This window comes from Phycomyces blakesleeanus (assembly GCF_001638985.1).
Source record: "Phycomyces blakesleeanus NRRL 1555(-) unplaced genomic scaffold PHYBLscaffold_2, whole genome shotgun sequence".
NCBI classification, from domain to species: domain Eukaryota; kingdom Fungi; phylum Mucoromycota; class Mucoromycetes; order Mucorales; family Phycomycetaceae; genus Phycomyces; species Phycomyces blakesleeanus.
The window spans coordinates 288,532-303,757 of NW_017265135.1; the positions used below are offsets into that span (position 1 = coordinate 288,532).

At 37.7% G+C, this 15,226-nt stretch overlaps 7 protein-coding genes across 7 annotated transcripts; 2 read left to right on the forward strand and 5 right to left on the reverse strand.

Annotated features, from left to right (window-relative positions):
• Positions 1–519: 519 nt before the first annotated feature.
• On the reverse strand, positions 520–5,133 carry PHYBLDRAFT_179003 (hypothetical protein; the record flags this gene model as incomplete). The annotated part of the gene is made up of 11 exons (XM_018438077.1): positions 520–1,066; positions 1,120–1,268; positions 1,331–2,077; positions 2,135–2,516; positions 2,610–2,777; positions 2,842–3,114; positions 3,227–3,520; positions 3,593–3,802; positions 3,937–4,323; positions 4,392–4,666; positions 4,734–5,133. 11 exons carry the CDS (start codon positions 5,131–5,133, stop codon positions 896–898), a joined length of 3,456 nt encoding a protein of 1,151 aa, XP_018297216.1. The 3' UTR covers positions 520–895.
• Positions 5,134–5,752: 619 nt separating this feature from the next.
• On the forward strand, positions 5,753–6,820 carry PHYBLDRAFT_157174 (hypothetical protein). Its single transcript, XM_018433578.1, has one exon. It carries the CDS (start codon positions 5,763–5,765, stop codon positions 6,747–6,749), a length of 987 nt encoding a protein of 328 aa, XP_018297217.1. The 5' UTR covers positions 5,753–5,762; the 3' UTR covers positions 6,750–6,820.
• A 10-nt stretch (positions 6,821–6,830) lies between these two features.
• PHYBLDRAFT_179005 (hypothetical protein) lies at positions 6,831–7,912 on the reverse strand. The gene is made up of 5 exons (XM_018438078.1): positions 7,791–7,912; positions 7,702–7,735; positions 7,370–7,626; positions 7,234–7,299; positions 6,831–7,169 (listed from the first exon to the last, which is right to left on the reverse strand). Exons 1-5 carry the CDS (start codon positions 7,905–7,907, stop codon positions 6,849–6,851), a joined length of 795 nt encoding a protein of 264 aa, XP_018297218.1. The 5' UTR covers positions 7,908–7,912; the 3' UTR covers positions 6,831–6,848.
• A 164-nt stretch (positions 7,913–8,076) lies between these two features.
• On the reverse strand, positions 8,077–10,470 carry PHYBLDRAFT_176627 (hypothetical protein). The gene is made up of 3 exons (XM_018437805.1): positions 9,847–10,470; positions 9,170–9,787; positions 8,077–9,104 (listed from the first exon to the last, which is right to left on the reverse strand). The coding sequence occupies exons 1-3, from the start codon at positions 10,436–10,438 to the stop codon at positions 8,263–8,265; spliced, it is 2,052 nt and encodes a 683-aa protein (XP_018297219.1). The 5' UTR covers positions 10,439–10,470; the 3' UTR covers positions 8,077–8,262.
• A 202-nt stretch (positions 10,471–10,672) lies between these two features.
• On the reverse strand, positions 10,673–11,814 carry PHYBLDRAFT_162257 (hypothetical protein; the record flags this gene model as incomplete). Its single annotated transcript, XM_018434592.1, has 4 exons — positions 10,673–10,839; positions 11,098–11,238; positions 11,362–11,457; positions 11,733–11,814. 4 exons carry the CDS (start codon positions 11,812–11,814, stop codon positions 10,673–10,675), a joined length of 486 nt encoding a protein of 161 aa, XP_018297220.1.
• A 132-nt stretch (positions 11,815–11,946) lies between these two features.
• PHYBLDRAFT_58226 (hypothetical protein) lies at positions 11,947–12,610 on the forward strand (the record flags this gene model as incomplete). Its single annotated transcript, XM_018440281.1, has 3 exons — positions 11,947–11,972; positions 12,097–12,187; positions 12,419–12,610. The coding sequence occupies 3 exons, from the start codon at positions 11,947–11,949 to the stop codon at positions 12,608–12,610; spliced, it is 309 nt and encodes a 102-aa protein (XP_018297221.1).
• Positions 12,611–13,645: 1,035 nt separating this feature from the next.
• Positions 13,646–14,016, reverse strand: PHYBLDRAFT_139217 (hypothetical protein; the record flags this gene model as incomplete). Its single annotated transcript, XM_018430180.1, has 2 exons — positions 13,646–13,713; positions 13,773–14,016. The coding sequence occupies 2 exons, from the start codon at positions 14,014–14,016 to the stop codon at positions 13,646–13,648; spliced, it is 312 nt and encodes a 103-aa protein (XP_018297222.1).
• Positions 14,017–15,226: the final 1,210 nt, after the last annotated feature.

A 15,226-nucleotide genomic window follows, 5' to 3' on the forward strand; every position in this document is an offset into this window, starting at 1 on the left:
TGCAATTGAAATGTCAGAGATAAAATCAGATACTAAAATTGACATTTGCCTACAGCCAGGAGCGGCTGTCATCCTCTTGGATAAGATATCTTTGCTAATTAGACTTTTGTATATATTTTAGATAATACAGATGTAGAATATAATTGGTGTGGACAGACTAAAAAGCTAAAAAAAAAAAAAGTTCAAATACATATTAGATAAAATGAAGTGCTCATAGTAGCATCTCTTCTATCAGGTGAAAATATTTTATTACGGTGATTTCTAGACTTTTCATATTGTAGTACATCTCTTCCACGAAAAGCATTATATTCTTCTCAATCAAATTGGCAATAGAATAAGACTAGTCAGGCAGAGTGGTCTGAACTTTTTTTTTGAACTTTTCAGTCCCTCCACACTATCTATAATAATAATAATAAACAAGATTATAAGAAGTTTTTCAAAAGCTATCAACATCAGGGTTGTTTACATGTACATTTTCACGTCAAATAGATCAAAAAAACAAAGACAGATGGCTAAACTCACTGTTAAAAGTAATATTTATACATACACCAAAGGGAACAAGTACATATATATATATATATGTGCGCACACTAATAATAAAAAAGAAATAAAGAAATAAAAATAAAGTGAGATGATATTTGTGTTGTACATAAAATTGAATATAAAGAAATATATAAAAGATATCAGTTAGAACGGGTACAGTTTACTAATAGCACATATAACTTAGAGTATTGATAGAGGTGGGTTTGTATAGAATGAATGGCAGTTGATATAGTGATTGAAATAGTATATTGAGTTCCGGCTATATATCGGTAAAAATAAAAGCATGTAATTAATAAAGAAGAAGAAAAAGTAACAAAGGGTATAAATATAAGGAGGGATGGCTTAATAATGTTTACAACAGAGGAGGAGTTTTGTCCTCTGATACCAGTTTTAACTGGAATATAGAATGATAAGCATCTTTTACAGGATCGGTCATTACACCAAAAATAAAAGGTACTTCGGTTTTATGACCATTGCTCAGACAGAGAAAGTTTTTTCCTCGGATAATTTGTTCAAGATTGCCCTGAATTGGATATTAGTCTACGAACAAAGTAGATTTTCTAGTGAATTACTAACCGTAATTATGTTGCGTATTTCAATAAATGAAGGCTCGAATGCGATCAAATATGGATATGAGTATGCAAATGTATCGGGTGTCCCCTCCCACTCGATCAAGAAATTTGGATATTTGCGCCTACCCTTCTTATCGATATAAAAAGCATATTCTAAGGTAACCAAAAAAAGTAAGTATTCTAGTTATTGACTTGGTTTAACACATTTCTCTTACCGTCGTAGCATACAATATATTCTTTTAAATGATTGCAAAAAAGAGATATATGCTTTACATCTATACCGATATTTAACCGTGATTCATCTTTTTCTCTTGATGTAATAAAATTTAAGTTTTTATCATTTGGATCAAGTAAATCTAGTGCATGAGGATTATAATCAGTACCAGAAACGAAAGAGAAAATATTAAAAACGGGAGAACGAAACTCACAATCGATCTTGTTTGTATGCATATCAACTATGACAATTCCACGTTTGCAGGTAATTAATAGATTATTAGGGGTCAATTCCAAAGCCCAGGCTTCACTTGGAACATAGGTCTTCCTGAATATCCTCAGTCGTGTTTTTACTGAAACTTTTTTTGTTTTCCCGAATATACCAAGAAAGGACCCAGACTTCTTTTCCGGTGAACTTGATGGTTCATAAAGAGTAATGGTCGTGCTTAGCGGAGATACTTGAGGTACGCAAATTAATGTTTTATCGAGGCAGTATCCAACATGAAAAAAAGGAACTTGGGTCTCTAATTTGAGACCCGGTAATTGTACTTTGGATGTATCACTTAGTACTGCCAAAGGATATTCCCATAATACTTTGTCTGCCAGCACCATCAATAATTTATCACTCTCGAGAACGTTAACTTGAGTAACCCTTTCTAGATTTAATACTTGGCGGGGTGGGCTCTGACTCACTACACGTCCAAGGTAGACACCATTGTCTGTAGCAAGAACATAAAACTGCCCATTTTCTAAAAAAAATTGTTGGATATATTAGATTTAAAAAGAGAAAATAACTCTATACTTACTAAAAGTGACAATGTGGTTGATCTTGGAGTTGACATAGAACGTTCGTTCCGGAATGATAGGATGTATATCAAATACAGGCTGTCTCTGATTTTTTATTTCTCGTTGTGATTGGATATGCTCTAACCAAGGTTTTCGAGTGGCTACGGAAGGTGCGTAAAGGGTAAATGTCTCGGACATTCTGCGACCCATACGTTTAAATACAATCGGGTGCCCTATTCTGCTAGCAGTTATAGAAGTGTTTCCGGCCAGCCTCAAACTTCCGATAACAGCAGAGGATCTCTGTGATTCGACAGTTGGAATATAGGATAGTATACTGCCGCTTCTATGTGTAAGAGCACACGATTGAGGTACTGATACTTCGAGAAGTTCCAATGGGATCGGCTATCAAATAATTATATGAGATTTTGTTGTTACAATTTCTATCATTAAAAGCAAAATATGTATTTTAAGGGCATATATATATATATTACTTACTCGTTTGCGGACAATATGGCATTCGCGGCCATGTACTATCTTTATTTTTGAAATCACCAAATAGTTATCGAGTAGAATTGCCTGGTATTCTGTAGACTCTAGATTGCTCGTCTTGCGAAGTACGCCTTGTTTGATGATGTGCCGATCCTCTTCAAGCAATTTTAAATCCTAAAACCACTCATTGTCTTAAATACTGATAATAATATAAATTGAATAAATAAAAGGTACTCACCATTGCGTCGGCTTTGTTTTTAAATGTAAGGTGCTTATGTATTCGTTCGAGATCAAATTTATTTTTTGCTTTTCCGGTTTCTACATTCACACGCCCGAGAAACTGTCGAATGGTATCTACAGCATTTGGTATTTGTATTCGATCAGGGTGGCCTTCTGGAGTATGTTTCAAAATTTCATTTAATAAAAGAGTATATCTGCCCAAACGAGTAGTAGGTTTGGTAAGATAACCGTTTAACTCGAGTTTCTTAGATGATGGGTTGCGCTCTGTTGTCTATTTTTTTAAAAATAAATAAATAAATAAATAAATAAATACTTAGCAATAATAATAATAAGGTAAAGCTTAAAATATTCAATTCCACAAAATATATATTGCATTTTCTCACTTCTGCAAAGATTCTCAGGGCTGGATTGATGTAGCGTTCCTGTTCGAACACGAATTTCGCTTCATGCTGTCTCGCTCCATAGTAAATAAAAGGTTCAAAGTCCACTGCGAACTTTAGCATGATGTCGCCGATCTGTGAAACAATGGGGTACTCATTTTGTCGTTCCAGAAGCACATTGACAAGCTTTCGACTGATATTCCGAATTGAGAGTAAATTCGAGAACACCTTATCGATGAAGGTGTCGCGACGAGAGGCTGGAATAACGTTTCCGTCACGCAAAGGTTCTATCCACAACTACCAAAGCAGAAAATGTATTATAAGTACGTGCATGTGCTTATGTACACATATAATTGTTCACTAGCTTACCTCATTCATATAATCCAAATCACTAGAGAAATTTTCTTCTGTGTAAATTAATTCAAAGATAGTCTCCTGGCGTTTACGTTCGCTATTTGAAACAGAGGCACGAATATCTGGCGACACATTGTCAGTCCATAATTGCTGTGCCTCGGTTTGCAAGTATTTGTGGGTAGTTGAGATCGTGAGTGGGGTATCCACACTGTAATGACGATTGTTCTATAGTGACAATAAATACAAGTTTCATTTAGCAATCTCGGATAGGCTTCTATTCAAAGCAAGGGCCCATGTTCAGATTATTTAGTACATGCCTGGTCCGCTCTTTTTGGACATGTGTAACTATAGCAGGGTACATTCGTCTGGTTAAGATCACACGTAGGTACAAAACAGTGTGTAAGTCCGGTAAAAACGCCTGTCGGGAACTCTGTGGTTTCGAGGTCCATTTGAGCATCATGAAAAATTGTAACGGACTCATCGTCTCGAAGGCTTTCGCTAAATATACTGCTTGCAGTTGTCATTGTACCAGGGGAAGTTATCACGGAGCCATTACCACTTATATGACCATCTGTTTTGTTGGCATAGTGTAGTACGTAATCATCAAATTGATAAATCTCTAATGTTGAATCTACTAGGCGACTCTCATAATTGACATCATGAAAAAACCGTTGGGCACCCAAGGCCCGACCGATACCTAGGGCCAATCGTCGATCGGTTGTATTGAGGATTAAAGCTAGTTTGTCCTAGCGTTTGTTGCACACCATTAAGGAACATAACAACGCAATATAAATACATGTGAGAAATCACTTACGACGGCTTCCTTTCCATCGAATGCGTTCTTGTATTCAATTCCATTTTTGACACGATCGCCTTGAATGATTCTTTGTTGAAACTCTTGAGCAACCACGGAAATGAGAGCCCCGTAAACAATTGCAGATGTGTTAATTGGTGGTGGACGAACAGTATCGTGCATTCTGTGTATTCGATTGGTTTCACAGGCTTGACTATTTGTGAATGTAATGCGGTGTGGCTGGTGGGAGATGTTCTGAGAGCTTGGTTGCATTTTCCCCTTGTTTCTGTTCTGCACTAGGTTGAGAAGAGGGTAGAGATCAATATTGTGCTCGGGAGACAATATTAAACTCTCAGTGCGTACCTTCTGGCACAAACTCGGGTTCTTTTGATCGAAAAAAGACTTTGCTTTCTTCTTTAGATGAAATGCTCGATTTTTGTGGAAGGTCTAATCCATCATAAGGTCTCTCATCCCAAAGCGTCATAGACGGCCTTGGGCCAGATAATCGACATTTTCCATCCGTCATAGACATATTAAGTAAGCTACACTCGTTCTTTGCAGCTTTTTCGAGCATATCTTTGGTGTAAGCATGCTCCCAGTCTATCTTTTGAGCGTTAGAATGAGACGAAGAAGGTACAAGTCGAGTATTGTCGACACAGTGGTCAGGTATTATTGGAGCTGTCTTTTGAGGAAGAGTTCCAAACAGACCATTGGCCATGTTCAGGTCATTGAAGGTCGATTGCTTCACGTCTGGATAGCTCATTGTATGTGTGCGTCAAATCTCGATTTAAACAAACAAAAAAAAGACAAAAAGACTTTCAATGAGAATGCGATTAAAAGAGAATGGAAATTGCTTTGAATTCTGGGTGTAGAATTAAAATAAAGGAAAAATTTGAGAAAAAAGACAAGTTTATCTATTGAAAGGGTCCAGGAACCAGATAGGTTTCAATCGATTAGAAAAAAAAAAAGAGAGAAAAGGCAAAAGAGGAAAAGAGAAATAGCCTGCAAAAGATGACCAAAAAAAACCGGAGTTTAACAAGAATAGTTTGCCTTTTTAGCCTGGGCCAACGCAAGAACATTTCATAAAAGGAAGAGGGAAACCCTTTCGTCACTCACTTGCTCAGCAATCACTATAGATTGCTTGGACCTTTTTTATTGTTTTATTATTTTTAAGGGCAAAACCAACTCTCTAAAATATTTTTTAGTACTATTACGTTATTAGCTTCCATAGCTTTTAGAAAAGCTTTTAAGAAATGGGTTGCAATGATTATGAGCTCACCATGAGATCCCCATCCCAAATGAACCGCCTGTGTACCGAACTAGTCAAAATAGTCACGAGTTACGTCAAATAACTCAAAACACTGGTCTTTACTCGAATGAAAGTTGGTGACAATGCCCCTCAACTCCCTTTTCTGTATTCCTCTACCCCCTGCTTCATCTGATCCAGCAGACCATTACCGAACTCATTTCGACTCACTTGCCCGAAAGATTCTGCTTGACTATGATCTCTACATCGGAGATAAGCGATATGATATTCTTGAGGTAGAAATGTATTTGAATACCTCTGAACTGGGCCACGAGGATCCACACTGCCACAACCATCCCCTTCAAAAGACTTTCAGCAATTGGTACTTCCATCGTATTGGAAAGACAGATGGTTTCAAAGGCGGTAGTCGTAAAGGAGTTGACATTACGATGGGTAATCCAGATAACGATACCAAAGGTGGTATGATTATCCGAGCCATAAAGGAACAAGAGACGGACAGACTTGTGGAAGGGCCTAGTCTCGTTGTAGATGAGATATTGCAAGTACATGGGCATACAAGTCTCAAAGCGTTTGTCTCAGAGAAATGGAAAGATAAACCAGCCAACTGCTGGGCAACCGATACCTGCCTCTATCTAGTCAAGAAAGAAAATCAAGATACCAGCATGCAAGCCCCTGCAAAAAGACGAAAGCTTGATAGACCTCTTCTCATGGGTACTATCTATGCATCCTGCCGAGTAGGCTTAAGAACTTGGAAAGCCAACACGCCCTACGACAAATGCCTTTGGTTTGTCGGTATACCCTATCGTTACGTACAGCAGCCATGGCTGTTGAAGAAAGGAAGGATATGGACAGTTCTTGAGATGTTGGACAAAAACATGGCCGAGAAAGATATCGCGAGCCTGAACAACATCAGCATCAACCTAGTAAAGAAATACAAGGAAGCGTACGAAAAAGGACAGAGTGCTCCTTTGGAGGCTTTGAGACATATTATGACCAAGGATATTCTTAGTGACAGTCTCTGGAGAATAGAGGCAATGAGTGCAATTCGATGGTGGGGAAGGCAGAATGAGAAAGGAAGAGCTCAAGCAATTAGTCATATACCTATACGTTAATCATCTATATTGTATGTTGTTAAAAAATAGTAATAAACGATTAAAGTATACGGGAGTATACATACTAAAGCAACAATGTGTAGACAGAAAATGTGAGTTTTATTCATCATCGTTTACAAAATATTCTTCAACTACATTACTCGGTCCACTAATTCCGCTCTCAGAAACTACTCGTACTCTCTCCTCTTTTGTTCCCATGTCTTTCATTAACTGTGATGTCTGATCTGGGATTTCTGCCTGAGGAATCAAAGGTAGATGTAGCATATCGCGAAGACCTTGGTTCTCGGCTGTTAGCTGTGTGATCAATGCTTCCCGTTCGTCATTCACGCCGTCATCGTGAAGTGATCGCAACATAGATGCCAGCTTATGTAACCTGCTCTGCAACGTTGTATTTTCTATGAAAAGGGCAGCGGTTGTACCCTATGGAATATTCAAAAGAAAAGAAATCAATTTGGATTAAAGTCTGATCCATAGATACTCTTACCTTTTCAGCATCTAACAAAGCTTCATATTCTCTTCTCAGTTTCGACTGTCCCTCAGTTGTTGCATTCTACATCAAGAAAAAAAAAAGAAACAAATTATAGTCAACTTCCTTATTATTTATATCTTGTTTTCCTTACTGCATGAGATCGTAACTTAATAGTAACTGCCTCTATATTGGTTTCATAGTCTTTCACCAATGATTGCAGGTTACTGCATTCACTTTCTAGATATTGGTTTCGATTCAAAACTGCCTGGTATTTTTGCATCAGCTTATAATTGTCAGAGATGAGATCTTTGGGTTGCCTTTCTGATGTCGAGAGGTCATTGGCTACATGAGAAGGCAATGGGGAATGTATACGATCGATAGGAACGGTAGTAGTGGATTCTGCCTGCTCTTATGTTAAAAAAATCGATAACATTTTAGCAAAACTACTTCTTCATAAAGCAATTCTTTCACCCATATTTTTACCTTGTCCGTTATTACTGGTGCTTACTGCTCTTTGCTAATCATACTTGTTAGATGTTATATTCGTACTGAATTGTAGTTAGCATATTAACCTTAAGATCTTGTAATTGTGATGAGAGACTTCCTGCAAAATCTTGATTTGTCTGATGCTGACTGGCTAATTCATTAGTAACCTTCCACAGTTTTTGTAAGAAGTCCTCCTCTGTCATCTCTTAAAAACTGTAATAGGAAACAAAGTACAATAATACTTTAGAAGATACTCGTGACTTTATCCATGCAAAATAAAATAAAATAAAAGCGTAACATAATTTTGGTTTCCTTAATTCGACACTGTTAATACTGAGAATTATAGTAAAGAAAAAACATCTTAATAAGTTTGAAAGTAAAGAACTCTTTTGTTTGTTTTATTAGGGCAATTAAGAACTTGGTGTCTATATTTTGCGACTCTAAGAGTTAAATACTAGGTTATAACAAATGAAATAATAGAATAAAAGAAATAAAGAAAAGTGTAATTTGTACAGGTCACCCAGTGACTTTAAGGCAAAATGCTAATGAGTATGATTTTTATAACTTGGTGCAGCAGGCGGCCTTATTCTCCTTCTCTTTGCTTGCAAGCTTGGAGTGGTTGATACCCTTGTTTGTAGGAGGAACGTCAATTCCAGGATTGGCCATGAAGAAGTTGCAGGGCTTCATGGAGAAACCACACATTTCTACGGGCATGACAGGAAAGTCCTCAACACGGGGAAGATGGGTAACACCAAATGTATACCATAGAACAATATCTTTGTTCTGAATGCTCTGGACATCCTTGACCCAATGCTCAACATTGTCATCACCGTCAGACTGATTACAGTAGAAACCACCAGCAAAGATCTGGTTCTCATTATAAGGGGTAACCCATAGAGCCTTCTTAGCAAACCCAGCGCGCTGACCCACAACCGAGTCATCTTGGGCAAACAAAGGAGTGTGATGGTTAGATACAATCTTCCAGCCAACAGGTCCCTTGCTGTAAGGATGAATACGATTCTCGTTGATAATCTTCCAGAAGCGTGCAGTCTCATAGTTGGCAGTCTGCTGGCCTTCGGCAGTATCCTTCAGAATGGTAGACTCAGAGTAAAAACCGTTGCCATACATGTTGTTTGGATGGCCTGTAGCATGAGGAACACGTTGAGTATCAACCTTGCAAATCGAATTGTTGGCACCATCAACCATGGGATCAATGCGCATGGTAAAGAAATGCTGGTGGTACTGGGCGTTGATCTGAGGAGCAACCATAACACCATAAGGTCCGGGAGTCTCATCTTCGGCAAGAACGTGAGTGTTGAGCTCACCGGTTGCCTTGACCTCATATTGGAAGCTTCCATCTTGGTAGAAGTAGTAGTACAGACCATAATCGTAGTTGGCAACTAAAATATAGTTTTTTGTCAGTTATATATTTCTAACCATATATATTCCAAACAAAAATCCTTACCAGTAACAATCTGAGAGATTACAAGACGGCGAGAACGGACAGCGTGGGCACGGCCATTTCTGTAATCGGTGTGCTTGAAGAGAATACCAGCATCTTCTTCATGAAGGCAGATAGCGTTAGGAACGTGGAAAGGCTTTCCGTTGTGGTCGTTAAAGGTGGCATCGAAGTAGTAGATGGAGCCAAGACAGTCGCAACCGAGGGTGAGGGTGTTGGTACAGAGACCAAGACCATACTCTCCAACATCAAAGGCATGCTTACGGTTGTGAGGAGTGAAAGGATCGGCGTAAGGAACAACCATCTCGGAAAGCGAAATACGATAGAAAAGAGGACGTTTCTCGGCACCATCCTGGTAGCTCACATTGTGGATAACAAGACCTTCACGGTAGTTCATAGAGATCTTCATGTTCCATTTCTGCCAGTCGATTTCAGTACCCTTGACCTTGAAAGAAACGCCCTCTGGCTGCTGGACGATGATGGGCTTGATATCCTTTCTGAAGTTCTCTTCTCCAACAAACTCAGGCAAGAAATTGTGTTTTTCGAGGGGGATGGTAGGACGAGTGAATTTGCTGTCTCTGGGCTTAATTCTCTCAATGTCAACCACTTTCATCAGGCCAAGATCTATTAAGGAAAAGTTAGGCCACGTTGGTCTCACAAAATTCTAGATTATGGAAACCTACCGATAATTGGAACAAAGTCAAGAGGGTGTGCATATTGGTTGTCATCCTCACAGGTGCGCATGTACATCAAGGCCTGCATCATACGCTTGGAACGGCCTTTGTAGGTGACATGACGAGCAATAGCCCAAGGATCCGAGAACACACAAGACATGTCTTCAATGCCGAGTTCGCGGCATTCAGCTTGAACGCGGGGATCTTTGGCAACGAGCTCTTCGACTTCAAACATCTCGTCCATGGTAAGAATAGGCTGGACGTCAGGGATGTGCTCAAATCTCTTGAGCTGACCATTGTCAAGGGAAACGAGGGCTTCATAACACTTCATGGAAGGCTTCTCGAGGGCAACTACAAGGGCCTCACGCTCAATCTTGGTAATGCGGGGTTTAGTGGTGTCCCATCCGAGGTAGGACATCATGAGCTCCTTCTTGGGTTCCTTGAGGGTAATAGTGTTAAAGACGATGTTGAGATTGGGTACACCCTTGCGAACAATCTCGGCAACGGTCATGATCTCATCACCAGTGAGTTGATCCAAGGGATGGAAACGAGAATTCTCAGTATTGGTGGAGATGGGATTTATTTCCTTGAGACTGGACATGATTGTAGAAGGGAATGTGTATAAGGTGCAAGAAGTTCAAGCAATGTGAAGTGGATGGAGTGACAGCAGGTGGTCATATATATATACATTTGTTTTTTTTTATTTCGGTGACAAATCGAGACCAATTGGGAGATTTCTGATAGATGGCAAGTCAGTGGTCCAAGTGTGTTGCAGTTTTGGACGAGTAGTATGAGGCTATACAAGAAGGTTTGTTGGTATTTGTCATTACTAGCCTCAGACTACCCCCTCCACAGGAGACTGGGTAAAAGCCCCGACTATGAAGGCCAATATCTGCGGTATTTGCTCATTTCTCAATATATTGTACATAATTATGACCCTTGACCCTTTGAAAGCCATTTTTCTCAGAGCTACATGAAGAAGCAGTCTAATACTGTACGTTTCTTTAGACTACTTAATGCAAGAAGTGCTTAGAAGTAAACAATCCGATCGTTACCAACCTAAGGAGGACATGGTTAAGCCAAGCACTGGGATGATAATTGCAGGCAGTTTAGTAAGTATTCCTAAATAGACAAACACCGACCTTCCCATAGGACGGCTTTTGACAAATCAACCCTCATTTGTGGAACCCAAGAAGTTTTACCATTACCGTGCGAATAAGGTGAACAAGGTAATCAGGGTCGTACTGATGATAAACATACCCGCGTGGGCTTTCAAAATGACTAAACAACTGGCTTCCCAGCCTTTGATATGCTTAACTACTCCACTTATCGAGCCAATCAGAAACGTCTGTGGTTCCAAACTAGGTCTAGGTCTATCCAAGTCAGCGTACGACTTCTGAGCTGTTTCATTCACCAAACAATAGGTAGGAAAAGTCTTAATGTAAATAATTACATATACATATCATGCACTTGAATGCAATGCTTTAGCTATGGCAACACTCTTGGGTCATTTAGATTTCTAACCAAGGCTATCAGAATTCAATTGCATATAAGAAAGTACCAATACCTTATCTGACACTTTACTACAACATTCAGAATGAATAGGAAGTCTTTCTTTTTCTTGTTTTACAAAAAAAAATGTTATTAGATAGCACTCAAGAAGAAGAATAAGAAGATCGGATATATATAATTTAAGGTTGTCTACTCTAATCAGGTTATGCGACACAACTAGAGTGAATGAAAAGGTCAAACTAAATAAGATAGATAACAAGTGCTGGGCCTATCTCTTTATCTTTGGTTCGTAATATTATCCAAATTCCTGTTTTTTTTTGCAACGACTCTAGCTGAAATATTTTTATGTAGGTACTCTATGGTTGATACCATATCTTACAGACCTTTGGTACGTTTAAGCCAACGATAATCGAAACCTTTGGCTTTGTGTATCCAGAGTATGATCAGAAAAGAATTCAAAGACATCCTGATACTCCAACATCACAAAAATCAACTCTATAACCATTATATAACGTCTTTTAAGAATTTGAAATATGTTACTATTATATAAGCATTGATCCTACCAGTGAGTACACTTTGTTAATATAAGATTATTGAATGAGCAATATTGTAATGCATCCCAGGTCAGACTGATAATATGCACCTTATTATGAATTTATCGATGATAAAGGTCACCTAAGCACTATTGAGCAACCCTCTTTCCCTCCATTCATTTTTTAAACTAATGGCATATATCTATATATCAAGTACAATAACAGGCGTTATGAGTGACACATATATTAGCTGTACAAAGCGCATGGCGGGTGGACTATCTAATATATACTTTATATTCCGGATAGTAATATTACTTTTTCATTCGTATCTTTGGGTTAGCTTTTTTAAGTTATATTTTTTTATAGTAGAAAATGAGTCTCTCGTTGATTTTAACCTTATTCTTTAAAGGTTTTGTTCATTTAGAACTATCGTATAAAATGAAACGAGAGGACAAAGGTTGATTTGCATAATTATTCGGGGATAATGTCAAACGAAGCCAAACTATTTGAAATTTCTTATTTGTTACAAATAACAGACATTCGATAACTTGTTCTCATCTGATTCTAAAGCCCACGAATTTCCTTTATTGTTTTATGTGCACTGTACTGATATTATTGTGCTGATATACCTTGTAAAGTCACAGGATTTTATTGTAAATCTAGCCCTTTCGTTTCTTGAGAATAAAAATACGATGCCACACCTAGGTCTTGTAACTAAAGGCTTTTAGTATTAGTATTAATATTCATACTATATCGTAATTGTTTTGATCATAATCATTTTAATAGGCCATGTTACTTTTTTTTAAAAAAGAAAATATTGTTTTTGATAGGTAACAATCATAGTCTTATTTTATTAGATGCAATCACTAGTAACTAATGACATACGATTCATTGTGGGCATCATATTTCCTCATGAAATCCCCAGGTCATTTTTATGTAAATTATACACAATGACGTTGCATTCCTTATGCCTTCTTTAATTAAATGAGGTTTGTCGTCGAGTCACAAAGTATTAAAAAAATAGGTCTTGTAGATGTGTAAATTAGACTTATTAAATGAGCCGTTTAACTTGAACACAATTATACTTGCATGAAAAATAAAATAAAATAAGAATAAGAGTTAAATGCGTAATTATTTACTCCATTTCGATGAGAGCAGACCAAACTGTTCAGGGCGCTCTTTGTTTGCTTAAAAGATTCAAAATGTGCTATAGAATTTGATATGCGTCAATACAACAACAACAACAACAACAACAACAACAAAAATACATGCTTTGAACCTGTATTTTTATATATTGTAATAATAACGCTAATAATCCGGATTATTGTTCTATAATGTTTTTCACAGTGTTGTCTACAATATTCTTGACGCTTTAAAAATTATTCTTGCTGATGTATATGAAGCTCTTGCTCTTAAAAAGAACAAGTCTCAATTGGACACATGCCGAATAAATGATTTCCTGAATATACCACAACAAATAAACAAAAAAGTCAAACCAAACAAGGAGGGGAAATACATACAACAACAACGAATTTCCAAATTTTGCTATTTTGAGGTGATCGTCCCCCCAGGTTTTAAGTATTGTAAAAATTGTGTTGATATATAAAATATGGATATTCTGTTCTTTGAGGAATGTCTATAATCCTTATTCGAATGATCAAGCACGTATAATATATTTATGTACAGCCAAAATACAACAATAGAGTCAAATTCTTCGATAGCTAAATCACAATTATCGTCAGTTGGTTCTCTTTTTTTTCTTTTTAGAAGTATAGCAAGGATGTGGTGGGACCGAAATCGTTGGTAGGACACATGTGATATCCGAGGATTTCTTTGATGATTACAGATAAAACGAAACAAGTCTGTCCAGATTTTTGTCGCTGTTCATACGAGCTTGTAGGTTGGATTGTGATGATTCTGAAGAGCTTGTGTTGTCAACTGGAGAAGTCCACCGTCCAAAATGGCTAACATCCAAACCAAATATCTCTTTGAGCGACCGAGTTTGATTCAAAGGTTGCTGTGGTCCAAGTGAAGTATCATTCAGTCTACACTTTATTTGCTTGTATTGTAACTGCATTGCGGAAAGGTGTGCTTCTCGTAAGAATAATGGCTCAAGGTCGGTACATACAGTCATAGTGTTTAAGTAAGAGAAGAATGGAAAGAAAGGTATTTCAATCTGACAAGTCAGAACAAATATTTTTATTGCTTTTTTTTCTTTCTTTTCTATTGCCTGATAAAAAAGCACTATCCAATATAAGTACAGATACAAAAAATATAAAGAAAAGGGGCAAACTGCCAGTGGTTCCCTATAGGGAGCTGCTCCTATTCCATAAACGGCCATCCTAAATCACACAGCATTCAGGAGACCCACTTCTTTAAACTAAGCCACTAAAGTTAAAGCAGTCTTTAAGGCACCGAGAATAAGGGTTTAAAAAATGGTTCTCTGATTCCTTCAAAAAAAACGTTTCCGATCTACATTTAAGAATGGCAAAAGCAAAGAAGGCGACGATCAAGTTCCAAAAGAACAAACTTAAGCCGACAATTGAGCGTAGAAAGAAAAACAACAAATACAAGCAACAATTGGCCCAACGTAAAAACCGTCGAGGAAAGGAATACGGCAAGGAAACCAAAGGTAGATAACATTTATGCACAAAAGCAATCATCGATAATGTACCGAATCACCTCTCATCGCTGTTTATTTATTATAGAAACCACTGAAGAAGATAAAGAAAAGCCTGTCGAAGAAGAAGAAGCCAAGAGGTTGGTATATATGTGAAATTATTTAAAGCAAAAAGAAAAAAAAACTAATTCAACTTTGTAGTGAACCCGAAGTCAACGTCGAAGACTATTTCTGTGAATTTTCTATTAACGGTGAAGAACTTCTTGATTTGGAGGCTGATGAAGTAATACAACACAATAAAAAAAATATGCTCAGTTATCTTATATGATATTATGCGTTTGACAGGAACAAGATTTGAACGCGCTGGATGCATTTAAGGAAGTCGAGAATACCGATGTAGATATGGATGCTCAAGACGATGAAGATGCCGATAACTCTGACGAAGAAGAAATGAATGACGAGTTTGAAGAATCAGAAGAATCAGAGTCAGAAGATGAAGATGAAGAAAATGACGATATGGAAGAAGACGATTCACAGGTCGTTACGAGAGAGATGTTGGAAGAATGGTCAGCTGCTGCCGATAAAAAGTCTCCTGAGGCTTTCAAGAAGATGCTGATGGCCTTTAGAGCAATCGCCAGATCTGACGAGGATACCGAGATACAGTACACATATAGAGTTAACAGTAACAAGGGTAATTTGAAGCATAAAATGAATAGTGAATAAT